Source organism: Nyctereutes procyonoides, unplaced genomic scaffold, assembly GCF_905146905.1.
Source record: "Nyctereutes procyonoides isolate TBG_1078 unplaced genomic scaffold, NYPRO_anot_genome, whole genome shotgun sequence".
Classification (NCBI taxonomy): Eukaryota; Metazoa; Chordata; class Mammalia; order Carnivora; family Canidae; genus Nyctereutes; species Nyctereutes procyonoides.
In genome coordinates, this window is record NW_026575146.1 from 36,665,611 (window position 1) to 36,693,355 (window position 27,745).

General features: G+C 40.9%; 1 protein-coding gene and 1 pseudogene across 2 annotated transcripts in view; one reads left to right on the top strand and one right to left on the bottom strand.

Moving 5' to 3' along the window:
• HABP4 (hyaluronan binding protein 4) overlaps window positions 1-21,263 on the bottom strand; it is a 40,875-nt gene extending 19,612 nt beyond the window's left edge. Inside the window, exons 1-4 of one of the 2 annotated variants that reach the window (XM_055311259.1) lie at window positions 20,774-21,263; window positions 16,076-16,238; window positions 8,502-8,642; window positions 8,223-8,291 (exon numbers count right to left, since the gene is read on the bottom strand). In XM_055311259.1, the coding sequence (XP_055167234.1) occupies window positions 8,223-8,291; window positions 8,502-8,642; window positions 16,076-16,238; window positions 20,774-21,131 (731 nt within the window). In that variant the 5' untranslated portion in view covers window positions 21,132-21,263. Of the gene's footprint in view, window positions 1-8,222; window positions 8,292-8,501; window positions 8,643-16,075; window positions 16,242-20,773 lie in introns of both variants that reach the window. The other variant, XM_055311258.1, reaches the window with a different exon arrangement.
• A 2,539-nt stretch (window positions 21,264-23,802) lies between these two features.
• On the top strand, window positions 23,803-26,835 carry LOC129499990 (ATP synthase subunit ATP5MJ, mitochondrial-like; annotated as a pseudogene).
• Window positions 26,836-27,745: the final 910 nt, after the last annotated feature.

The window sequence follows — 27,745 nt, forward strand, 5'->3', positions numbered from 1 at the left end:
TAATAAAAAAAACTCTAGGAGTAGAGGCTTCACAGGTAAATTCTATTAAATATTTATTTTTCAAAATATTTTATTTATTTATTTGAGAGAGGGAGAGAGAGCATGAACAGGGGCAGGTGCAGAGGGAGAAGCAGACTGCTGGCTGAGCAGAGAGCCCCTACCTGAGGATTGATCTCAGGACCACAGGACCATGACCTGAGCCCAAGGCAGACACTTAACCAACTGAGCGACCTAGGTGCCCCTCTGTCAAATATTTATTTATTTTTTTAATTTTTATTTATTTATGATAGTCACAGAGAGAGAGAGAGAGAGAGAGAGAGAGAGAGGCAGAGACATAGGCAGAGGGAGAAGCAGGCTCCATGCACCGGGAGCCCGATGTGGAATTCGATCCCGGATCTCCAGGATCGCGCCCTGGGCCAAAGGCAGGCACCAAACCGCTGCGCCACCCAGGGATCCCTCTGTCAAATATTTAAAGAAGAGATAATATCTATCCTTCTCAAACTATTCCAAAAAATAGAAGAGGAAGAAATGCTTCAAATTCATTCTATGAAGACATGGCCAACAAGCACATGAGAAAATGCTCCGCATCACTTGCCATCAGGGAAATACAAATCAAAACCACAATGGGATACCACCTCACACCAGTGAGAATGGGGAAAATTAACAAGACAGGAAACAACAAATGTTGGAGAGGATGTGGAGAAAGGGGAACCCTCTTGCACTGTTGGTGGGAATGTGAACTGGTGCAGCCACTCTGGAAAACTGTGGAGGTTCCTCAAAGAGTTAAAAATAGATCTTCCCTACGACCCAGAAAAGGTCTGGGTCTTTATCCCAAAGATACAGATGCAGTGAAATGCTGGGACACTTGCACCCCGATGTTTATAGCAGCAATGTCCACAATAGCCAAACTGTGGAAGGAGCCTCGGGGTCCATCAAAAGATGAGTGGATAAAGAAGATGTGGTTTATGTATACAATGGAATATTACTCAGCCATTAGAAATGACAAATACCCACCATTTGCTTCAACATGGATGGAACTGGAGGGTATTATGCTGAGTGAAATAAGTCAATCAGAGAAGGACAAACATTATATGGTCTCATTCATTTGGGGAATATAAAAAACAGTGAAAGGGAATAAAGGGGAAAGGAGAGAAAATGAGTGGGAAATATCGGAGAGGGAGACAGAACATGAGAGACTCCTAACTCTGGGAAACGAACAAGGGGTGGTGGAAAGGGAAATGGGTGGGGGGTTGGGGTGACTGGGTGATGGGCACTGAGGGGGGCACTTGCTGGGATGAGCACTGGGTGTTATTCTATATGTTGGCAAATTGAATTCCAATAAAAAAGAAATTTAAAAAAACCTAAAAAAAAATTCATTCTATGAGGCCAATACTACCCTTATACTAAAATCAAAACAAAGACACTACAGAAAGAATTACAGGCCAATATCCCTGATGAGCATAGATGTAAAAATCCTTAACAAAATGTAAACAAACAGCATTGAACAATACATTAAAAGGATCATTTACCACCATCACACTGGATTTATTCCAAGTGCACAAGGATGATTTAATACCTACAGATCAATCAACATGATACATTAACATGAAGATGCAAATATGTCAAAAGTATTTCACAGAATTCAACATCCATTTATGATTAAAACTCTTAACAAAATGGGTAGAGAAGGAACATACCTCAACATAATAAAGGCCATATATGAAAAACTCACAGCTAACATCATACTCAACAGTGAAAAACTAAAAACATTTCCTCTAACTTTAGAAACAAGACAAGGATGTCCATTCTCACCACTTTTATTCAACATAGTACGGAAAGTCCTAGCTATACCAATCAGACAAGAAAACGAAATAAAAGGCATCCACATAGGTAAGAAATAAAACTGTCACTATTTGCAGATGACATGATACTGTATATAGGAAACCCTACGTTACCCACGAAAAAAATATTAGAATAAATGATTTCAGTAAAGTTGCAGGATACAAAATGAACATACAGAAATCTGTTGCATTCATATATATATTACATTATATATATAGTACATTATATGTACTTTAAAGAATATATAATATACATAGTTTTTTAAGATTTTATTTATTCATGAGAGACAGAGAGAGGCAGAGACATAGGCAGAGGGAGAAGCAGTCTCCTTGCAGGGAGCCAGATGTGGGACTTGATCCCCGGACCCTGGGATCACAATCTGAGCCAAAGGCAGATGCTCAACCACTAAGCCACTTAGGTACCCCTGAATTCCTATATATTATAATGAATTAGCAGAGACATTACAAAAACAATCCCATTTACAATTGCATTAAAAGGAATAAAATGCTTATGAATAAACTGAACCAAGAAGGTGAAAAACCTGTACTCTGAAAATTAAAAGACACTGACAAAAGAAATTGAAGACAACACAAATAAATGAAATACTCTATTCTCATGGATTGGAAGAATAGTTAGAATGTCAACTCTATCCAAAGCAATCTACAGATTCAATGCAATCCCTATCAAAATGCCAATGGTATTTTTCACAAAACTAAAATAACCCTAAACAAGTATGGAACAATGAAAGACCCCGAATAGACAAAGCACTCTTTTTTTTTTTTAAGATTTTATTTATTTATTTGAGAGAGAGAGAGTGCAGGAGATAGAAGGGGGAGGGGCAGAGGGAGAGTGAGAAGCAGATCCCCAGTGAGCAGGGAGTCTGATACAGGGCTGGATCCCAACACCTGGAGATCATGACCTGAGTTGAAGGCAGATACTTAACCAACCAAGCCACCCAGGTGACCCTGACAAAGCACTTTTGAGAAAGAAACACAAAGCTACAATCTCAGATTTCAAACTATACTACAAAGCTATAATAACAAAACAGTATATAGCATTGGCACACAAATAAAGATACAGATCAATGTAACAGAAGAGAGCCCAAAACTAAACCCATGCATATACAGTCAATTAGTCTATGACAAAGGAGGCAAGAATATACACGGGGGAAAAGACAGCCTCTTCAACAAACTGTGTTAGGAAAACTGGACAGCTACATGCAAAAGGATGAAACTGGACCACTTTCTTACATCAAACAGAAAAATAAAATCAAAATGGATTAAAGACCTGAACGTAAAAACTCAAACCATAAAATTTCAAAGAGAGAGAGAGAAACCATATGCAGTAAACTCTGAGACATCTGTTTAGCAATATTTTCCTGTATCTCTCTTCTCAGCCAAGGGAAACAAAAGCAAAAATAGACCATTGGGTCTACATTGAACTAAATAAAAAGCTTTTGCACAGTGAAAGAAAACATTAAGAAAATGTAAAGGCAACCTACTGAATGGGAGAAGATCTTTGAAAATGATATACCCAAAAGTGGGTCAATATCCAAAATATATAAAGAACTTATACAACTCAACACCAAAAAAACCAACAGTCAATTTAAAAACAGGCAGAGGAGTTGACTAGACGTTCTCCAAAGAAGACATTCAGATGACCAACAGACACATGAAAAGATGCTCAACACCACTCATCATCAGGGAAATGCAGAAATTAAAACCACAATGAGATATAATCTCACACAGTTGGAATAGGTAGTATCAAAAAAACATGAAACAACAGTTGTTGCTGAGGATGTGGAGAAAGGGAATCCTTGTACATTGCTGGTGAGAATGTAAATTTGTGCAGCCACTATGGCAAATAATATAGAGGTTCCTCAAACAATGAAAATAGAATTACAATATGACCTAGCAACGCCACTTTGGATATTTACCACCCGTAAATGGAAAGATGAATTTATTTATTTTAAAGATTTGAGAGAGTGCACACGCATGCATGAGTGCAAGTAGAGGGAGGGGCAGAGGGAGAGAGACAGGATCCCAAGCAGACTCCCTGCCAAGTGTGGAGCTTGATGCAGGGCTTTATCCCATGACTGATAAGACCATAACCTGAGTCAAAATCACAAATCAGACACTTAACTAACTGAGCCACTCAGGTGCCCCAAAAGATTAAATTTAAAAGATATATGCACCCCTATGTTTATTGCAACATTGTCTACAATAGTCAAAATATGGAAGAAACCTAAGTGCCCACTGATAGATGATTGGATAAAGAAGATGTACTGTATACACACAGTGGGATATTACTCAGCCATAAAGAATAAAATCTTGCCATTTGTGACCTGAAAGTATTATGCTAAGTGAAATAAGTCAGAGAAATACATATGATGTCACTCATGTGTGTCATCTAAAACATAAAACAAATGAAGACTCATAAAAGCAGAGAACTGGTGGTTCCTACAGGGGCAAAGGGGTGGAGGAGGATGGGTGAAATAAATGAAGGGGATTAAGAGGTATAAAATCCAGTTGTAAAATAACAAGGTCATGGAGATGAAAAGTACAGCAAAGGGAATATAAATAATAATACTGTAATACCTTTTATGGTGGTGACAGATGAGAACTCCACTTAGCATGGTTTGCATTTCATAATGTATCTAATTGGTAAATCACTGTTATGTACCTCAAGTTAATACAATGTTGTATGTCAACAATAATAATTTTTTTAAAAAATTCTCAACCTACAAGTGTTAAATGACTCACAATACACAAGAACATGCCATAACAAACTTTTAAAAAGTGATGAATACATTCCACAAAAATGAGTGTACAGAATACACACAGGCTGGTGATAGCTGTGCCAGAAAAGTCAGTCTCTGAAACATCAATTTATATACTGTCACATCTAAATACAATCTATAAATTGGAAATTACAGAACAGTGAGACACAATTTGAATTCTAATACACAAGATCTTAATTTTTCCTTTTTATGTTAATGTTAATCCTATCTGAATATTACTTTAGAAAAAAGCAGTCTCAGCAAAAGAAATTTCATCTTCAGGAAAATGCTAAAAATTAGTCAATATAAGTGTATTCATTAGAAACATTTCATACTCTATATGCAGAATCCAGCACTTTTCCATCTTCCGTTATGAAAAAATATCACAACATAAGCTATTCTTTAAAAGAAAGATAAACTGTAATAACAGAATTGACTTTTTTACATTTAAACTTCTTATTCACAATGCAAAGCTATTGAACTTTAAAATGAATTTTTCAATACAGAATTTGAATATTTAATTTTATTTTTTTTAGTAATCTCTACACCTAACATGGGGCTCGAACTCATGACCCCAAGATCAAGAGTTGCAGGCTCATCTGACTGAGCCATCCAGGCACCCCAAATAATTAATTTTTACTTTAAAAACGGCCTAAATCAAATGTACTCTGAGTTTGGAAGGATGCAGCTGCTGCTCTGGCGCTGGCAGAGGCCCTTCAATAAAGGCTGCCTCTGCACATCAGCCTGACCCCAGCAGGGTCACGGAGTCTGGGCACCCAGAAGCCCTCAAGTCTAGCAGCAGAAGCAGCAGCAATTACTCCAACTTTCTCTTTATTCCCTTTGCAACATAATAAACCAAGGGGATAAAAAACATAGGTTTATTGATAGTTTGTAGCTTTCAAAAATTACAAATCATAAAAGGGCTGACTATATGAACACCAGCATTTCTAAAACTTGAGCAGCCGATTTAAACAAAGAGAAAAAAAATCACAGATCTCCCTCCTGTGTTAACCTAAATTTTTTAATGAAAAAACAAAAAACTAATGTGCTTATAGCTCTTATAAAACCGCGTGACCAAAACTATAGAACAATGGGGCTTCAAAATTAGCAACAATTTACATTAGTAGATTCTGTTATTTTGTTGAAAGTAGAAAACCAATGTTGGATTTACAGAAGAAAGATAAGCATCAGGGCCATGTGTATATTTTTATTTCACTTATATGAATGCAGAAAATGCCTGTTTGCACAGGTACATTCCATCAAGTGATGTTAAATACCTCAAGGCTTTGTTATCTAGTTCAAATTCAATCAGAATTCACACTTACCCAAATCTACGACAGTGAACAGATTTTAACTGAATGTTACTTGATTATTACATAAGACCATCTTGCCCTTTGAAATAAAATTTGGAAGGCACCATTACTGAAAAGTGTTTTTATGGGTGTGTTTCAACTGGTAACAAGAAAATATCTGAGATTTGATATTATATTTTTTTAATTACCACAGATGGAGAAAATTCTACTTTCAGCAGAAGCACCCACTGTCAAACTGTTGAAGAAAACCAATAACGTTGGAAATGGCTCTGTATGATTTTAAAAACATCTTATCCATAACTTTAGTTAGCACTGCCAATGCCTTCAACGAGGAATACTAACCACAGCAAAATCCTTAAACCTTTAGTTTTTTTAAGGATTTATTTATTTATTTTAGAGACAGAGATGGAGGGGCAGAGGGACAGAACCTCAAGCAGGCTCCCCACTACCTGAGCTGAATCCAAAAGTTGGACACTCAACAACTAAGCCAGCCAGATGCCCCAAAACCCCCAAACTTTCAACACAGTGTTTGGCCTTGCCAGCCATGAACAGCCTTATTACATTAGGCTCACCTCTGCTCTTTTCTCATTAATCAAAGGCAGCATATAACCCCAGTGTACTATACTGTTTTCATGATCAAAACCCATATCTGCACTTGTTAAATAAGAAATCCAAGTCTTGGAGCAGTTGGGTGGCTCAGTCGGTCAAGCACCTGCCATCTGCTCAGGTCATGATCTCCAGGTCCTGGGATCGAGCCCCTGTTGGGCTTCCCACTCAGCACGGAATCTGCTTCTCTCTCCTTCCGCCCCTCCCCACGGCTCATTCTCTTTCTCAAATAATAAATAAAATCTTAAAATTAAAAAAAAAGAAATCCAAGTCTTATTCTCCAAAAATCTTTAAATTACAAATTATTGCCGCCTCAGATGTTTGACTTAATAACTCACAGACAACTCAAAATAACATGTGATGTGTGTCATTTTAGCATTGGGACATGCCAGTCCACCAGAGGCACCCCTGGCACCTGGTTACCTCTTCATGTGATAAGACCAATGCTGACCCCTTAGGGAACATAATCACTTTCAGCCAAAATTATTTTTAAGTTCCAATGCAAACTGAAATGGAGTGGTAGTATTTTAATTAAAATTTTTTTGACAGAGATTTAGGGAAAGCACAAGCAGGAGGGGTTGGGGTGGGGGGTAGGGAGGGTCAGAGGAAGAAGGAGAGAACCCACAAGCAGACTCTGCTGAGCACAGAGCCAGACACAGGACTCCATGCCAGGAACCTGAGATCACAACCTGACCTGAAACCAAGAGTCAGGCGCTTAACTGGCTGACCCACCCAGGTGCCCCTGGAGTGGCTGTATCAAATAAGGTAGTAAATCAGGTGACTCAGAGGTATTACTTTATAAGATATATACTTTCAAAGTAAAATAAAACAAAATTAAAAGATTCATAATCAAGATCCTATGAAGCCCTATACTGAGAAACATTCAGCAAGTTTCTTCTTCCTTTCAAGAACAACACAGATATGCAGTGGTAGCACATGCAATATTACATATGGTATTGTTTTGTATACTATTGTCTTTAAGGACAAGTTTCAGGAAAATCAGTTTATGTAAAAAGCTAATGTTCTTCAGAAGAAGAAAAGCAGAAGCCTGGATTCCCTCAAGCCTTCAAACTTGTAGAAAGCCTGCCCTACAACATAGGTAAGGCCCTGAAGTACTTGCTGCCTATTCTATGCAGACACAGGAAGGCATTGTCCCTGCGGCTATGAAATGACAGAAACAACAGAACCAAGTACCTCCTCTAAGTAGCAAAACTGGCACAGATCTGAGACACCAAGAAGCCTCAGAAAAATGTCAAATTTGAACCTTTGGCGAAACTTGACATTGAGCTTGAGCCTGCAAATGATTTCATAAAATCAAGATGCAATGTATATAAGAACTTGGGAAGGTCACCCGAAAATATAGAATATTCAGTAATTTAGAAAGCATTCTGAGGCCTATGCAAATGTACAGTGCCATGTACTGGGGCGTGAGCAAATACAAATTTGTCTGGCTAAAATATGATAAAAGAACTTTAAAAAGTAGTTTTCAAATCTAATTGCAACATAACCATGCTTTAAACAAGTCATCTCACTAAACAAAAGCCTAAAGTGAATCTAATGGCACGCAAGCACAAAGATGCTGCAAGCACAACAGAGGACATACTTTTCAAGAAAAGGAAAATAAAGATCCAGAGATTTCCACTTAGCTATAGGTTCACAGAAGGCACACATTTGCACCATACCTGGTATCTTTACCTGATCCCCAGGTTCGAACTCCACATCCACCCATGTTGTCTTCAGTTCTGATTGCTCTAGAGAAAGAAAGAATATTCCCTTAAACTGGAAGGTAGTTCCAAATCAGAGAAGTTGGTCAAAAAAGCTGTCCCAGGATCAGCTCCCTCAGGAATAAGAGTACAGTGAATATTAACACATAGCAAACAGATTCATACCATGTATTATCAAGATCATGAAGCAAAAATGGCAGTTACAGAGGAACTGACATTTTCTCATTCCCACCATACCTCTCGAAATCTCGTTTTCCTCTCTGGTCAAAACCGTCAAAAGCTCTGTTCCCGGGGCCACCTCTGCCTCTGCTTCGCATGGCCCCTCTGGGGCCTCCACGGCCTCTCAGTGGTCTGTCCCGATCAAACCTGTCAATGGGTCTAGGAAGAGAGGGGCATAATCAAAAGCGGTGAACTGGATTAAGGGCTAAGGCTTTTTTTCAGAAAAAAAATTCTAGAAAGACATGATGGCTGTAATACATTGGAAAGAATGGTGGCTGGAGTAATAAAGTAACTGTTAACTTTCACTGAATGATAGTACCTGAGACACTGTTCTGAGTAGTCCACGTACAGGAATTAATTCTCACAAACAGAACTATAGTATACAACTACTGTCCACAGATAAGGAAACTGAGGCACAAAGGAGGTAGATAATTTGCCCACAGTCGTACAGCTGCGAGGTGAGGGAACCAGACCAGAGAAACAAGTCCTGGGCAGGTCTCACACTAACCTGTGGAAAGACATCCCTTTTTCCCTCTGGATCTGGTTTCCTCACTTATAAAATGAGGAGGTTAGATAAACTCTAAGATTCATTCCAGCCCTAATACTCAGTATTTAAGTTAAATTTGGAATGTTTTGTACAACAGAAATAATTAAACTTCAAGTTATGCCCCCTCCCAAATCTCCCTCTCCCAAACAACCCGTCAGTGACACAGGGGCTGAAAACATGAACCTGTAACCACCTCAACGCTACCCCCACTGCCCTACAGGACCTTCCAAGGACAGCTGAAGCGCTTTGTTGTTAAGGCCAACAGCAACTTTTGTCTTTACGTCATTTGACCCCATTCATCATTTGAAACCAGTGACCATTCATCTTCCTCTGACCTCTCTGGCTTCTCCTTCCCTGCCTGTCCTTAAAAAGTATTTTTGTAACAGGTCATACTGAAACAGAGTACACATTCACAAGCTACTTCCCTTGCTCCCTAGCTACCCAATTCCACTTCCCAGAGGTAGGTACCTCCAGAGTCACATGAAAGGACCAGTTCCGTATCTTGCCTCTTTCATTTAACTAGTCTCCATATGCTTCACACACAGCTGCCTCCCTCGTTCTTCTGGATACCGGATTGTCCTTATGTGACCCTGCATGCCTGACTCCCCATTCTAGGCACACATTGTCCTCATCTCTATGCTATTGCTACGTGACCTTACATCTCTCATCATAGTCTCTGATCCTAGGCCACAAAGCCAGTTACTTCCTGGACATACCCTCTGTCTATGCCCTGGCCCTGCAGATACATGACCAATGCTGACCCCCTGCTCCTCTTATGGTCCCTAACTTACAGCATGAAAAAGTACCTAAGCCAAGAACCAAGCGTCTTCTACACTCTTCCCTTCTTCCTCTGCCACATTCACTGGTGCCAAGGCCTGACTGCCTACCCTCTTCTCACACCTCTTCTTGGCTCTGTCTCTGGCCACTGTTAATTTTTATGAGGGCCAGCCTTTCCTCCATTAGGCTTGAAGCTACTGCAGGAAGGATCCCATCTTTTTCATCATTACAATATTACTTTAATAAGATAAAATTTATTTTTTAGGGACGCCTGGGTAGCTCAGTGGTTGAGTGTCTGCCTATGGCTCAGGGAGTGATCCTGGGGCCCAGGATCAAGTCCCACATCGGACTCCCTGCAGGGAGTCTGCTTCTCCCTCTGCCTATGTCTCTGCCTCTCTTTCTCCGTGTGTCTCCTGAATAAATAAATAAAGTCTTCTTTAAAAATTGTATTTTTTAATTTGTCAAGGCTTTAAAAATATTTAAAATCATGAAGAATTACTCATTGAACTCTAGTGGCATTAGTGGTTCAAACACCAAAACCAGAGGTATGTTCCTGTCTACTGCTATGGCTGAAAATGTTACATTAAAAAGCTACTATATGATGTGGGGAAAAAGATACAAAACTCATTCTCTCTCTTTTTTTTTTAAAGATTTTTTTTTTTAACTTTATGATAGTCACAGAGAGAGAGAGAGAGAGAGAGAGAGAGAGAGGCAGAGACACAGGCAGAGGGAGAAGCAGGCTCCATGCGCCGGGAGCCCGACGTGGGATTTGATCCTGGGTCTCCAGGATCGCGCCCTGGGCCAAAGGCAGGCGCCAAACTGCTGCGCCACCCAGGGATCCCAAAACTAATTCTCCTATTGGAAAAGAAAAAAAAAATACAGAAGCACCACTTATTAACTTTATGCAAGTCTCTTACTAGAAACATCATCCTAAATACATTCTCCAAGTTGGCTTTTCTGTCTCCAACCTCCCTCCGCCCCTGAGCAAAACAAAATTTCTATTCTTTTTTTTTTTTAAAGGTTTATGTATTTGAGAGAGAGAGAGAGAATATGTGTGCGTGAACACATGTGCACTTAGCAGGGAAGGGCAGAGGGAGAGGCAGAGAATCTCAAGCAGACTTCCCACTGACTGTGGAGCCCACTCAGGGCTTGATCTCATCATCCTGAAATCATGACCTGATATGAAATCAAGAGTCAAGACACTTAACCAACTGAGCCACCCAGGCACCCCAAAACAAAAATTTTAAATAGAGATTGTTGTAAAATCCATTACACATATGATAAATATCTGAAGGAGAGTTCTAAAACAATGACACAATTCAAGTAACAATACATTCTTTAACAAGGAAGTTGAACAGGGCCATAAAAGAAAAAAAAATCTAAATATTGAGGGGAAGTGAAACACCAAAACACATGTGAAAAGAATGCCAACAGTCAGAATAGGTCTAAGTTTACATGTAATCTAGATCAGATACCAGCAAAATACAAAGTCATTTGAAATGTAACAGTGATTGAAACTGACCCTGAAATAGCCCTGTGTGGTATTTTAATCCCTTAAACTACTTTTTTCTTTATTCTACAGGTTACACACACCCCCACCCTCAATTAAATATATTCGCAGTTGCTTCTTTATATTCCTTTGGTTATAAAATATATCCTCTTTGTGCTCACGTTGGCAGCATATATACTAAAAATTGGAACATTAAAACATGTCTTTTTTTTTTTTTTTAAAGGTTAGTAAGCGTGGAGAAATCCTGTACTCTGCTTAAGGAAGCTTTGTGATGTACTCACAAGTAAAAGTAAGGAAAATAACATTTCAGTGAAGAATCCTGTTGTACATCCCTGTAAGCCACTCTCTGGTGGCAACCCTAGCAAGTAGACATGAGTACCTGTTTTACAGGTAAAGGGACTGAAGTTCATGGAAGAGAGAAGGAAGGTTAGCATTTAATGGGTACAGTTTCACTTTGGGAAGATAAAAATGTTCTGAGATGGATTGTGGTAATGGTTGCACAACAATGTGAATGTACTTAATGCCACTGCAGTATCGTACATTTATAAGTGGTTAAAATGGTAAATTTTATGTTATGTATATCTTACCCCAATTTTTAAAAATGTTTCCCTTCTGAGGAGGAAAAAAAATTAAACATCTGAGTAAGTGATTCTCTCAGAACTGGAAATGACCAGCAGTAAACTTTCAGGAAAAGCCAGAGAGTCAAAAGATACCCAGACAGAGGTAGACTAATTTCCTAATAGCCCATGTTCAAAGATTCACTTAAATTCATTATTTGGAGCCTAAAGAAAAATTCCTACTGCATTAAAAACAGTAATTGCACTCCCAGACTATGCGCAAGTGATGTGGCTAAGCTCTGCACCTGAACCACATGGAAGCTACTCTCGGCACCATTTATGACACTGCTTCTATGTGAACACACGTGTTCTGCCTTAGTGGAATAAAAAAATCAACGTGAGCTGGCTGTGACCAGAGTACTCATCACGGCAACTCTGGGTCTTTGTTCCCTTATTCATAAACATGGAGAGGACTGAATTAGATACTCTGTTAAGATTATCAAGATTCTAGGGGCACCTGGGTGGCTCAGCCATTTAAGCATCCAACTCTTGATTTCAGCTCAGGTCATGATCTCAGGATTGTGAGACTGAGCCCTGTGACGGGCTCTGTGCTGGATGTGTGATGTGCTCAGCAGTTGGGTGTCTGCCTCCGGCTTAGGGCGTAATCCTGGGGTTCTGGGGTCAAGTCCCACATTGGGCTCCCTTCGGTGAGCCTGTTTCTCCCTCTGCTTGTGTCTCTGCCTATCTCTTATGAATAAATAAAAAAATTAAAAAAAAAAGATTCTCTCCCTTTGTCCCTCCCATCCATGCATGCATGCTCTCTTAAAAAAAATTTTTCAAGATGCTATAATTTTAACAAACATGTATATGTATCATAGAAAATGCAAGGTGACACAATTTCTCACTATTAAATAAGCAAAGATTAAAGTTCAATCTATCATATTCAAATCTGAAGAAAGAGTTATGAGAAATGCTTTCATAGGGGTGCCTGGGTGGCTCAGTCAGTTAAGCATCTGCCTTTGGCTCAGGGTCCTAGGATCAAGCCCGCATTGGGCTCCCTGCTCAGTGGGGGGAGTCTCCTTCTCTCTCTCTTTCTGCCCTTCCCCTTACTCATGTTTTCTCTCAGTATCTCTCTGTCTCAAATAAATAAATAAAATCTTAAAAAAATAAAGAAATATTAAAAAAAGAAACGCTCCTATAGATTATTACTGACAGAGTAAACGGACAGGTTACTAGGACAGGGATTGGTCATTATGTATCAAAAGATCCCCCCCTTACTCCAATTTGTTTTCACATTACATGTATCCATTGAAACTTTCACTGTAACAACTGCATCCTAGGATACAGGATGTCCAGCTGAGAACCACTGGTTCATGGCCCTAACTGAAGTTCCCACTTCTAGAACTCACATCTAGTAAAGGTCCAATACTAAGGGAATGATTACACTGTACTGCATCCAGACAACACAATGTAATAGAACCATAAAAAATGTTTACAAAACATTGTTAAGGACATGGAAAACACTCTGCCCTGTCAAGCAGAATTGAAAGAATATGAAGGACTCAGTACATGTGTATTATCTTAATATTTAGTATATCTGTGTATAAGAAAAAAAAGGAAAAAATTAGGCCAAGTGTCAAGAGTAATTATCTTAGATGGGAAGATAAGTAGTTTTAATTTTCTTTATAATTGTATGTATTTTCTAAACTGCCCAAATTGTTATATTGATCTTTATTAATAGAAGAGTACTTTTTAAGAAATTAAGGAAAATATCTTTTCCTTTTTTAAGATTTTATTTATTCATGAGAGAGACACAGAGAGAGAGAGGCAGAGACACAAGCAGAGGGAGAAGCAAGCTCCCTGTGCGGAGCCCGATGTGGGACTCTATCCCAGAACCCTGTTTCTCTTTCTGCCTGTGTCTCTGCCTCTCTCTGTGTCTCTCTCATGAATAAATAAAATCTTTTTTTAAAATAATAATTTCCTTGAAAGTAATAATTCCCTACATATACCTAACGTAATACACTGAGGACACAAGACATCACTTCTGTGGTATTCCTGCCAAAGTGAATATCACTCCATGAAGAAACACCAGACAAACTCAAATTCTGGGCTGTTCTACAAAATAACTGGCCCACACTCTTCCAAAATGTCAAAGTCATAAAAGATAAAGGAAGACTAAAGAGCTGGTCTATGCTGAAGATGACTAAATGCAGTGCACTTTCCCGGACTTCATTCTGAACCACGCTTTTTTTTTTTTTTTCTTTTGCTAAAAGGGATGGGACAATTGGTGAAATGTGGAGTACTCTGTAGATTACACGATTTAGATAATTAGGTAACAGTATTGTATCACTGTTAATGAGTTCGATAACTGTACCATGTTTTTAGGAAATACATTTAAAGTATATAGAGATAAAGAGATATTTCTGCACCTTACTCCTAAATGCCAAAAAGGGTGTGTGTGTGTAAGGGAAGGGAAAGAGACAAAGAGAAAGGGAGAGTAGGATAAAGCAAATGTTAACATTTAGGGAATCTGGATGAAGGTATATGGGAATTCTTTGTATAATTCTTGCAACTTTCTGTAAATCTGAAATTATTTTTATTTTTTTTTTTAAAGTGGAACAGAGCCAATATTTGTACATAGGTCTGATTCTTATTTTATTTTATTTTATTTTATTTTATTTTATTTTATTTTATTTTATTTATTTATGATAGGCACACAGTGAGAGAGAGAGGCAGAGACACAGGCAGAGGGAGAAGCAGGCTCCATGCACCGGGAGCCCGACGTGGGACTCGATCCCGGGTCTCCAGGATCGCGCCCTGGGCCAAAGGCAGGCGCCAAACCACTGCGCCACCCAGGGATCCCCTGAAATTATTTTTAAAGAAAAAAGAAAAACCCCTCCGTAATCCCATATCCCACCCTACCTCTGCATACATGTATGATTTCACTTAATAAGTATTTTGTGTTCATATATACTCATCTTTTTTAAAGATTCACAGTTTTGCTACTAAAAAAAGCTGGAAACATGAATTTGTGCTTTTGAGCTATAATTTCCTTATTTCCACAGAATAAATCCCTGAAGTGAGGAAAAAAAAAATACACATAGGTTTCCCCAAATAAATAGCTCTGATCCAAAAACCTTTTTTGTAAGCAAGCAGACTATGGCCATTACACAGCAAAATTGAAGAAATCACCAAAAATTGCAGAATTAAGCCTTTCTCTTCCCTTACCCTCTGACATGGTGGCAGATACACCATCTTCATGTTCTGAATATGTGACTTCTAGGGTCTAGATCTGTGAAAGTCACCACCTGCCTCAGCCCTCCCAGACTGAGCTATTTGTTCTCTGCTGGATTTTTGTACTTTTTTGTGGTAGGGCAGTTTAATGAACATGGTTTTACAAAGCCATATCCTTTGGATAAAACTTGTAGCCAGGATCCGAAATGGAATGAGTAGTCAAGAAGCTGAAAGACTTTGGGAATAATGGCTCCCTTGACATGAAACAGTTGACAGCTGATAGAGTCCACATACACGGTTCTAGTCTCCCTAGACTTTTTTTTACCTACTTTGCTTTAAACGAGATTCACAAGTTGCTTGCTTAAACTAAATTCAGTGTCGTGCAGGTTGAATAATTAAAAACTTCAGGCAGCAAGCCCCTGCCATGGTAGTACCAAGCATAAGACCCCGAGGACTGCTCTGCGGGTACAGGTAGGCACACACAGCCTGCATGCAGCCCCATCACTCAGGAGTCCAGCTCCACATGCCGGCACCACCTGCCAGGTTACAGCACTTTCTAGAGGAAGGTAGGGGAGCCAGGAATTGGTGTCACACACTGTATCAGTTTTTCTTAAAATGTCTGTCATCATGAGAGCCAACTGACCTAACCAACCATAGGGCCAGAAACTTGTTTACATTTTTAGTAGTCTAAATCAGTAATGTTAAATCAAAACCATAATTATATCCCTAGCCTACACTGCAAAACAAAATGTAACCAGTTTCCCAGACTCCTGTGCAGTTTTTTAGGGAGTCTTTGCTCAGTTACCAATAAATAATTTATTTTTCACCATACGACCATTTCCTTCCATGTCACATAAACTCCCAACTAAAATTGGCAAAATATTCCCAGGACTGGCATCATGAAGAGGTTGCAAATGCTAGCAGTTCTCTGAAAACCCTCTGGCTCCCCACTCCCTGCAGTACGTACTTTTCATCTGTGAACTTCTCAGGTGTCAAGTCGGCCTGTCTCTCAGTCTCATAGGGTCGATATTCCCTGTAGGATCTCCGCTCTGCTCGGTCAAGCGTCACCTCTGTCCCCCGGCTGTCATTCCATCCCTGTTGCTCCCCTCTTCTGGGAGCTCGCTTCTGGCCTGCTGGCGACAAATCAGAAGGGAGAGCTGGGACACCGGGTCCATGACGGTACATTTACTGTCCAGAGAGAGTTTTAAATTCTACTTTTCTAGAAGTTAAAGTCATAGGAAAATCTGGGAAGTTTGAAAACATTCAGAGAAGAAGTTGTAGATGCTGTAACGGCCCAAAGCAACTACAGTTGAGCCTTGAACAACACTGTGATTGAGGTGTGCAGGCCATGTGTACATGGATTTTTTGAGATACAGTACAGTAGTGTAAATGTATTTTGTCTTCTCTAGCTTATCTGCTGTAAGAATACAATACACAACACATTCACAAAATACATGTTAATTGACTGTTACCCATAGGCTTTCACTCAACAGTAGGGTATTAGGTAAATTCTGAGGAAGTCAAGTTATGTGGATTTTTGCCTGCACAGGAGGGTGGTGTCCCTAATTCCCACATTGCTCAAGGGTCAACTGTACTTCCTAATAAAACTTTTAAGATACTTATGTTCTCTTTCTCTTCTGTCCTAGGCAATATAAATTATACCAACTAACATACAGGTATCTCACAATAAGTGTGACAGTTCATGTTTGCTAAATTGTTTTTGACAGAAACAACTTTATTAAGATGTCGTAGTTAAGCTCCATACAGAAAAGTTAAAGGACAGACACTATATTGCAGCTTGTTCTTTAAATGAACTATGATTCATCATTGGCTATTAAGGTTTTAGTTTCTAAATAGTCTATACTACTATCATCTTTTTTGTTTGAAAACAGATTTTCCTGCTCTCCTGCTCTTTGATGGGTTTTATACATTTATTTATTTACTTATTTTTTTGGTTTCATACATTTATGATCATACTTCTCAATAGGAGGCCAAACTGCTATTTGCCAACTCATACGAGGGCCAGTCAGCACTCGAAGGGGCATCTCTCCTTCGCAGAAGCCAGCACTCAGCTGGGGCCACTACAGGCTTCAGTCTCTTTTTCTCTCTTTACTCCTCTCTGCTTTTGATGCTTTAAAATTTTTAAGTAGATTCTATTTCTGAGGGCAGCCAATACTCGATAAATTCAGTAATGAAGAACTTTGTCACTTCTTAAATCATCTTCCAAAAATGTGTTTATTTTTCTCTATATACATTTAAAAGGTCTCCATCTCCAACAGGACACATTATTTTTATTATAGTAACTTCAATTTTCCTTGGTATAACTTATCCTTCACATTCGTTGTATGGCTATAAAAATATTAAATGTATTTGAATTAATGGGTATTTTTTAAATTCCTGGATTCCTTTCTTACTTAGATAACACATGACTCTTAAGGAATATATGTTTATACATATTTTTCTGTTTTTCCTACCAAATATTTCCTATCTGAACTTTTTACTGGGCACAGGTAAGTATTAACATAGTTCCAATACCTTACCAGTCCCATTTTAAAGCAAAAATCAAGTCTGTGACACCACTAACATAAAATTGTGCAACTTATTACTTGTTAGTTAACAAACTATTTTTTTCAAATGTGGAAAGTTATACAATAAATCTAAGTTCAATCTTAAGTCATTGTCCCACAACCTAGAAATGCTTAAGTCCAATTTGGATCCTGTACTGATGTCACAATTTGAGCTAATGACACGTTGGGCATATGGGAAAGATGCTGTCATAAATAGATCATCCTGCCCCTCTCACAGAAGCAAAAAAGAGATTGACACTTATCCCAGGAGTCTGCAATGCCAAATCTTAGGGCACGTACATTACCAAAAGAGATCAAATTTGAAATGTTAGGTAGAAAATGTTATTATGAAAGTTAATTATCTAACAAGTTGAAAACAGACTATGACAATAGTCTAAACTCTACTTTTCAATACTTTCCCCTCAATGTAAAAAGTTATTTTAATGCTGCTTCAAAGTTCTTAATTATAACTTATTTTTTAAAATCTTAATATTTCCACTCAACTACAGAATTACTTAAGAGCTTATCCCACCCTATTTGCTTCCTCAAGGTTATTTTTTTAATTCAATTAAATTTGGAATTCACCATTCAAAATTTAAAATGACATTTAGTGCATACTTTGTACTAAAACTTCTTCCCAAGTTTTGGTACATAAATTAAAAACCATTAAGTATAACTGGCTACTTATTAGAATAATTATAAGTACACTGTGAACATTTCATTCTCTCCCCACCACCCAAAGATTAAAAGGGGTCCAGTTTTTTTCCCCACAATCTAGTGCTAACAGATCAAGACTGCAACTGAAACGACTGTTTCTGTGCTGGGTCAGCAGCACCAAGTGGATAATGCAAACACTGAATTTCTCTAGCTCTCTCCAATAAAAGGCTGGCACGTGTTGTCTAAGCACTGATCTATACCCAAGCCCATATGAAGGGACAGAGTATAATAAAATTTACAGTGAGATGTCCTACAAAATAAAGTTGAGCTTTGACTCAAGGACAGTAGTTCTGAAAGGTTAGGAAGAGCAAAGCTTAAATAGCCTCTATGAATTTCAAGAATGAATTTATCGAACAAGGCTTGGGTATGGTCTATATATGTTGTTCAATAGTGAAGGACGTTAAAAACCTGTTTCTATGGGAAAATCTTATGCTTTCCACATCCATATCCAAAAATGTTTCCAATATATGACAAATATGTTTTGACTTTAAATCCTGTCCATACTGAGCATTCACTTATAAGACTCTAAATTAAAAATTTTGAATGTTAGAAAAGCACAATCCATATCAATTAGGGCTACAAAACCTTGAGAGAGTAGCTCTCTAAAAATTTAGTACAGTAACTACATGAATGTAAATTAATGAACTGAACACAGGCCTGAAAAAGAATTGACAAATGACAAAATTTCCATTTTAACTACAAAATTAACTAAAGATCTTTAATATGGATCTCAAAAGCCAGATCATCTGGATCATGAACAACTGACAGAAAAGTTAGTAAACCCAGATTACAATGCTAAGGGAAAGCAGATTGCAACTCAGCTTATATATCATTTAAATTAGAAAAAAAGAAATAGTTCTGTATGTACATAAATGCAAAGTGTTAACAAGTAAGAAAAACAGGATATTTTTACTTTACTTCATACATTTAGGGAACCGTTCAAAATTCTTATAATAATGATTTTCAACATTAAAAAGGTTAAAAAGCAATGTATTAACAGATAGCACTAAATGGAGTTTCACACTATTCTAAAGGATAAAATACATTGTTTTCAGTTCTTAAAAAGGGAGAGGAAAAGCTTAGCCTTCCTCAGTCTTTTCATTACTATGTTTATCTAAATAGATTTATGAGAAAAATGAGAACACAAAATGTACAATGTATCTCAAGCTTCATTCACCTTAAATAGGCCCATAAACGTACTGGCCCTACCAGCATGGGGGTCTTGAGATATCCGGAAGCATTTAAAATAGTTTCCAACATCTTTATTGTAGTGAATTTTCGGATTCACAAGTGATACTGTTGGACTGAAGTTTTACAGGTAAATACTACCTAGCTAGCCCGAGTCAAAGACCCAACCCTTAAGTCAGGAGTTGTAATCTCAGCTGGGAGCACAGCTGCCATGAGCAAGGAACGAGCCAGAGAAGCGAGTTGAATACACTGCCCAACAAGGGCTGAGCGGTCTGAGCGGTCGGACGACACACCTTAACCTCAACGCTTTCGGTAAGCAAGCCTCACTCAGCATCACTGCCTTATTTTAGGAATACAGATGGAACACGGGTGGAGTCCTGCAGACTATGGGCTGATGCAGTTCAGGTGATAAGCGAGTCCTGAGCACCCTCCCTGATAGATGCGGACCGGGGTCTCTGGTACACGCGGTGTGGGGAACTTTGTTCTGGTTGAAAAGGAGAAAGGTGACAAACGCTTTTCTTGAAGCAGCCTGAGTTAAGGACGTGTTACATATCCCAAGGACACTACATGCTGCACTGGACAACGACCGGCCGGTTGCGGGAGGGTGCCGGGATGGGGTGCAGGCGCCGGGCCCGCACGCAGCCGGGGACCCCGCGGCCGTCCCCGCCGCACTCCGCTCTTGGCCCTGACGTCACAGCCCTTCCCCGCGGTCACCTAGGCCTCGGCTCCAGCGCCCCGCGGCCGGGTGCGCCCTCCTTCCTTCCCCTCCCCACCACGCTTCCCTCGCGGCCTCCCGACTGGCATCTTGCAGGCAGAGGTCCGGCTGGACGATGGAGTCGGTCTCTGCCAGCTCTACCTCTGAGCTCCCCGGGGTCACCTCCGCCACACGCACCGCCCGGGCAGTGTGACTCAACTTTGCCCAACTTGTAAGGGCTCAGCTCCAGAACGCTGAGACCCTGCTCCACGCCCGCTCCCCTCCACCCCCACGAGGGCCGTGACGCCCCCTCCCGTCCTCTTCTCCTACCTTCCAACGCCACAAGGCCCCTTCCCTCTGGACCAGGACCCCCAGGCCCCGGTCTCGCAGCGGAGGTCGGGAGGCGGCCAAGAACGATGACCTCCGTGACCCCCTTGTCCTGCCCCCCGACCCCCGCGCCTATCCGGGGGCGCCCAGGTGCCGGGCGGGGCGCGCGTACCAGGGGGCGGCGGGCCGACCCCGGGGCTGTCCGGCTGCGGCGCTCCGGGGCCCGGGAGGCTCTTGCGCTCCTTCTGGGACTCCCTCCGGCCGCCACCCGCGCCAGGTCTGTGGCCCGAGGCCCCGGCCGGGCTCCTGCCGCCGCGGTTGCCGGCCCCGGCAGCCGCCGCCGCCTCGTCGCGCCTCTTGCGCTGCAGCTGCTGCTGGCGCCTGTGCTCGGCCTCACGCAGAATGTCGAACGGGTCCGACTCGTCGTCCAGCAGCTGGTGGAAGCGGTTGGCCACGACGCAGCCGAAACTCTCCTGCATCGCGGCGCCGGCGGCGGCCGCGGCCACGGGACTTCCCAGAACGCCCTTCATGCCCCGCGGCCACTGCGGGCCAGCGGCTGGCAGCCCACGCGAGCGAGTCTCAGCAAAGCCGGCGGCGAGGACCCATCCCGCCCGCCGCTGCCGCCCTCCCTGCCCTGCGGGGTCCCGTCCCCCTCGGCACCTGCCCCCGCGCCGCCGCCGCGCCGCCGCCGCCACCGCCCACCCCGGCGCCGCCCGGCAGCCAATCAGCACAGGAGGACACGCCCCCTCCCCTAGCCGGCGTCCCTGGAAGCCCAATCAACGGCGGGCTGCTGTCACGTCACGCGACCTCTATGCCCCTCCCCCAGACTCAGCAGAGAGGGGCGGGGCGCAGGGGGCGGGGCGCAGGGGGCGGGGCTAGCGGGAGGAGCCGCGGGGCTGGGAGTGCGGGCTGCCGGGCTGTGCGGGCGGGCTCCGGCTGTTACCCGTACTCTGTCCGGGACACGGGACGCAGTCCTTGCGGGCCACTCTTGGAAGTGTGTATATCCCTCCAGCCGTTCAACTACGCAGTGGTGTTGTAAGGGGTTGTGCTGTAAGGGATGCGAGCTCCGTGTTCTCATCAACCTTAGTCTACAGACAGAAAAGCGCCCTAAACGGAAGGCACGGACTTTTTTACGCGCCCGAAGCAGAGGGACCTGACCTAATTAGGAGGCCTGGAAAGGCTTTCCCTCGAAGTGACGGTTGAACTGAGACACGAGGAATGGCGGGGGCAGGAGCAACCTCAAGTACAGAGGTCTTGAGGTGGGCTGGAGCACAAGCCATTAACGCTCAAAGGAAACCGTTGTGACTGAATTGCAAAGAGCTGGCGGAGACCCTTACCTTGGTCTTTATTCTAAGAGTAGCGGGAAGCAAATTTTAAGCTTAAGCATGTATTTTAAAATGCCACAGCTGCAACGTGAAGGACTAGATAGGAGGCAGGTCGGAGTAAATGCAAGGAGACCAAGCAAAAGATTGTCGCAGAGCTCCAGGGAAGAGTTGATGCATGTGACTTGAATTAGAATGGTGGCAGTGGAGGGGAAGGGATCAGTAGATTCAAGAGCTATTCTGGAGGTTGTATCAACAGGACTTGGTGACGCAGTAGGTACGGGTGTTGAGGAAGAAGAAGAGGGTATGATGACTCCTAGATTTCTGGCTTGTGCAGCTGCCATGGTGGTGCATTCCGAGGAAATAGAGCACGGTAAGAGACCATTTTGATGAGAATCATGAAATCAGTTCTGGACATGTTTCATTTGTTTGTTTTCATTTAAGGCCTGGAGCTCAGAGAACTCTGAAGTGGACAATCCTCCAGGAAGTTTTGCCTGGCACCCAGCTGCTTGTCTCATAGCCCTTCCTTTTCCTCTTACATTTTCCCCCAGAACCTGTGTTTTGTTATGGTATCAGGTGCCTGTATGGGCCAGGGGAAGCTGGGCCCCCTTCTAGCCTCAAACTTGATTAATCTTAAATCATGCACTGTAATTCCATTCTCCTGCCAATGATTAGTGTAGGAATAGGCTCTTGGTGCAGATCTTCCCTGAGGGAAGTATTCTGGAGGACTCCTGGGAACATTTTTCTTATATCTAAAAAGGGATTGAGAAGGGATCTGCCATTTCCCACCTCTGTTCTTTGCTCTTTGTTATATGTGAAAAGGACATAATGCCTAGGGCTGCTGTCTCTTATTGTGACTATGAGCCTGGCAGAGCAGAAGGATGGAGAAAACCTAACTCCTTGGTGTTGTTGAGCTGCTGACCTGTCCCATTGGGGAAACTCCCTACCTCAGACTTATTATATAAGATGATAAATAACATAGCTTAATCTACTCTTAGTTATATTTGTTGATTCAAAAGCATCCCATTAGAGCATCTTGCTCAGCTGTGTTATCACCAGCTTTTGTTTTCCTTTCATAGCAAATGGGAAAGGAACCCGTAAGCCTGACTGCTGCCAGATTCATGTTTTACTCAATTTTCTGTCATTCCCAAGGAGGACAGGCATGATACCTGTCATTCACCTCATTCTTATTCATTGCAATTTATATTACCAGTATTAGCATTCTAGGTAATGATGTGTAGATTCTCAGTTTTTGTTGAATGAATGAAAATTTTAAGATATTTGGTCATCTCCTTTTTGGAATCAGCAGAGGTTTATAATCAAAAGCCTATTCTTTTTACCCAAAAGAATTGAGACCAGGTGTTCAAATGAAAACTTACACATGGATGTTCATAGCAGCACTACTCACAATAGCCAAAAGGTGGAAACCACCCAAATGTACATCAATTTATGGGTAAACAAAATGTGGTACAGTGGATTGATACTTGGCTATAAAAGGGAATGAGATACTATTACCTCTTACAACATGAATGAACCTTGAAAACATTATGCTAACTGAAAGAAGCCAAACACAAAAAGCTACATATAATATGAATCCATTTATATAAAATGTCCAGCATAGGCAAATCCATAGAGATAGAAAGCACATTAGTGGTTCCCAGGAGTTCAGGGTAGAAGGGACAGGAAGTGACCATGTAATGGGCATGAGGTTGCCTTTTGGAGTGATGAAAATTTTCTGGAATTTGTAGTGGTGATGGTTGTACAAAATGTGAATGTATTAAATGTCACTTTAAAATGGCCATACTAGTGCTCTCGGTGGACTTTGGGAGTCATTGGCCCTGTGGGTGGAGGCTGCCTGAGCCAGGGATCCTGTGCTGAGATGCTTCAAAGCTTTGTTAAAAATGTTTGGGTCCCCATGAAGCCCTACTATGCCCAAATTCATCAGGATATTTGGGTAAGAATGAGGTTGATGAGTTTATAAAATCAGGAGTGCTGATAAAGGAAGGAAAGCTTTGAAAGCAAGTCCTGCACCTGCTCATAGTCCTCATAAACCAGCTTTACTTGGGAGTACACATCAGATAGAATGTTGGTCTGGCTGTAAATTTCAGCAAGCTCTGTTACATGGGAACATGAGCATGCCTGTACACATGGAGATGTGTTCTTTCCTTTGTGGAATGAATGAATGTAAAAAAAGGCTACAATGGTAAATGTTATATGTATCTTACCACAATTTTTTTAATTAATTAATTAATTTATTTATTTATTTATTTAGGTCACAGAGAGAGAGAGAGAGAGAGGCAGAGACACAGGCAGAGGGAGAAGCAGGCTCCATGCACCGGGAGCCCGATGTGGGATTCGATCCCGGGTCTCCAGGATCGCGCCCTGGGCCAAAGGCAGGTGCTAAACCACTGCGCCACCCAGGGATCCCCTCTTACCACAATTTTTAAAGCATACATTTTGGAGTTAGATCATGATGTGAATCTTGGCTCTACCACTAATTAACTTTGTGATTTTGGACATGTTCCTTATTTCTGTGCCTCAGTTTTCTCATCTGTAAATTGGAGAAAAAATAGTGATACTTACTTCAGGGGGTTATTGTGAAGACTGGGTCAGATAATGCATAGAAGCATTTGGCACCATGCTTGGCACAAACTAAGTCCTCAATAAAAGTCATTATCATCATTATTAGTATATTGTCATCATTTTGAATCAGACTTAAGACCAGGTAGAGTCCTATGAGACCTCATTATTATGAGGTGGATGAAATTTCCAAAGATTCTTCACGCAACAGAATCACCACATGCGCCAGAGATCATACTGTGAGAAGCCCTGCTTCAAGCCAGAGTTGTCTTTGGCATCTTTAAGCTGCCCATCATCAAGAACAATACCAAAGAACTGTTACCACTTGAGAGAGGACCTGTCATCTTTCTACTGGACATCTGGAAACAGCCCACTCCCCCATTTCCGTCCTATTTCTGCTATAGCCAACTATAGCAAGTTCTTAAGGCATGCCCTGTGAGCACTGCATCCTAATTTCCAAATCATAGCTGCCTAAAACATGTAAGTCAACCAATCCTAGTTGCTTTAGGTTTAGAACCACTGAAATAGACATGAGTAGCCTCTGGCTGGCCTTAGCTGGCCATGGGCTTCCTCTGGGACTATTGATTCCCATAGAATTTACTGATGGTAACTGGTAACTTATTAAGCAACCTCATAATTTTCTCTATTTTTCTGCGGGGAGATTGCATCCTTAAATGTACTCCTGGAATTTTGGCTACCATATTAGCCTGAGTTATTTGTAACATTGCATTTAATGTGGTCAATTTAGTAGACTGATATTTTTAATCATCCAAGATTTAAAAACCGTCTTTAGTAATTATAATAACAGAAATCACACACCCCCATATAACTTAGAAAACAAAGCATACCAAAAAAGCAGTGGGGTGTGGAAAATGAATAATACTACCAGCCCTTCCGTAGCAGTTATCTATTGGCACTAGTGGAAATGCAGTAAGATATAACTACTTACAAAATGCTAATTACTTTGAGTTACTTAATATACAAATTGCACTAGGAACAGCAAAATAAAATACACTAAAATCTCCCAGATTGACTTGAAATTCACAGAAAGTTCAGTCCAGAGTTTAAAAATGCCTAGCTGTATTACTTTCAGTTACATGCAGGGAACGATGCTTAGGTAAGGACCAGGGCACAGGGGCCAGTCAAGCTGTAAAGAGTTTGAGTTTTTGTGAATCACCAATGAGTTGCCTTCTATGTACTTTGTTTTGCCAATGGATTACCACTACTGCTTTGTCTGCTTTCTCCTCAATAAAATTAGGATGATTATAATCAGCACTGTGTTCCTCATATGGTTGATGGGAAGATAAAAGCAAAGAAGTAAATTGAAAAGGATAAAAAAATTATGTTATCTTACAATTCTTTCTACTTATATAAAAACAAAAATATTTTTCTTAATTCTAAGAGGATCTTATATTTTTATGTATTTGAGTCAATTGTAATAAGATCAATAAAGTTCCTGATCTAGTTGTTAAAAGACTGATTAGTGAATTTAAATTCAGTTTCCCACAGGAAATGAATAAAGTGAATATATATTCTCAAAATTAGTGGTTGTAGAACTATAAAGCATTAACAATAAGGATGCAACAGAACATTGTGCAAGCCAAAATCCACTCAGGATGACCAGATACAGAATATTTAAATCCAGAAAGGACCTGTACCCAACCTACTAATATTTGTAGCCTTGGTATCACTGAGGTTCTCTCTAGCTTTTTTTCTTATGGCAGGAAGGGACTGGCTAGCAGAGTTGTTTATATCCTCACTGTGCTAATAGAACAGAATTTTATTCTAAGTTCTTACCTTTAAAAGCTCGTTCTTGGTTGAAACTTTAGCCAAAGCTAAATAACATAATTTGGAATTTAGACCTTTTTAGCTCCACATTTATTCAGGAACACCAGAATTGAATCGCTGGCCTATCTTTGGTCATGTGTACACCTTTGAACCAGTTGCTATAGTGAAGGGCATTTAATTCTCTGATCGGCCAGGCCTGGGTCACAAGGCTGTGCTGGGGTCTAATTGTAGTCAACTCCCTGAATGCTGGGACAGACTGAAAGGGGGGTGGTTCTAATGGTTTCTAATACTTACATATAGGAATAGATGCTGGGCAGGAAACACACAGAATCCTCCCCAGTGACGACTAGCAAGAACATATTATTGCTGTGCCTCTTGTAGCATTGGACTCTTGTACCCTGCATTGTAAATTTTTCTTCTTATTTCTCTCCCTTCAGGCCAGAAGTTGTATTTAGCTCATTTCTGTATCCCTTCTTTCCTCTTCCTGGCCTCATCTTCAGTGCCTGCAGAGGTGCCCTTCATTCAGGAAATATTTGTTGTGTGAATGAATGAGTTTCTTGTTTGCATCCATGTGCTCCTGACAAATAATTTTGCACATGTTAAAAATAAAAATGCGACACATTAATTAACGTGTGAAAATTAACTGATACATTCTACATGAGCAAATGGATGTGATACTATTTCTGAAAGATTCCTTATTCTACACATTCACTAATAATCACAGCCAAATTGTTTCATAATGCTTGCTAGGCACCAGCCATCATTCTAATTCTGTTCATTTAATCCTTAAAACAACCTGAAGGGGTAGATGCTTCTACTACCCCCATCTTATAGTAAGAGAAGTACCTCAGTAAGTGGGCATGAGTTGGGACATGAACACAGGCAGACTGGCACTTCGAACCATTATGCTTCCCTCTAAGTGGTGAACTAAAAGCTGAGATATGAGCAGGACATGGCTTCTCTTCTTAAAAAGCTATATTAGGGGCACCTGGGTGGCTCAGTTGGTTAATTGTCTGCCTTCGGCTCAGGTCATGGTCCCAGGGTCCTGGGATCAAGCCCTACATCGGGCTCCCTGCTCAGTGGGTAGCCTGCTTCTCCCTCTCCACCACTTGTGTGTGCATGTGTTCTCTCTCTCTCTCTAAACAAACAAACAAACAAACAAACAAAACAATATGAGCAGAGGGCAGACATTATGTGCAGGTGAGGCCCTAAAGAGGAGTTGAGTGGAGGTCCATAATTTTATCACCAATAGAAAAATGCCTTACTGAGACCGTCTCCCCTCATATCAGTTTGTGGGGTGAAAGCTGTATTGTGTCCATGCTAAGGTGGAGTTGACTAAGATGTTGAAATAGGGCTGCTTTTCTACTTAGATTATATTTCAAAAATGTATTTAAAAATAAGCTAATACTTTATTGTCTAAGGATGCACATCCCTCAGGAACTTGTTAGAAATGC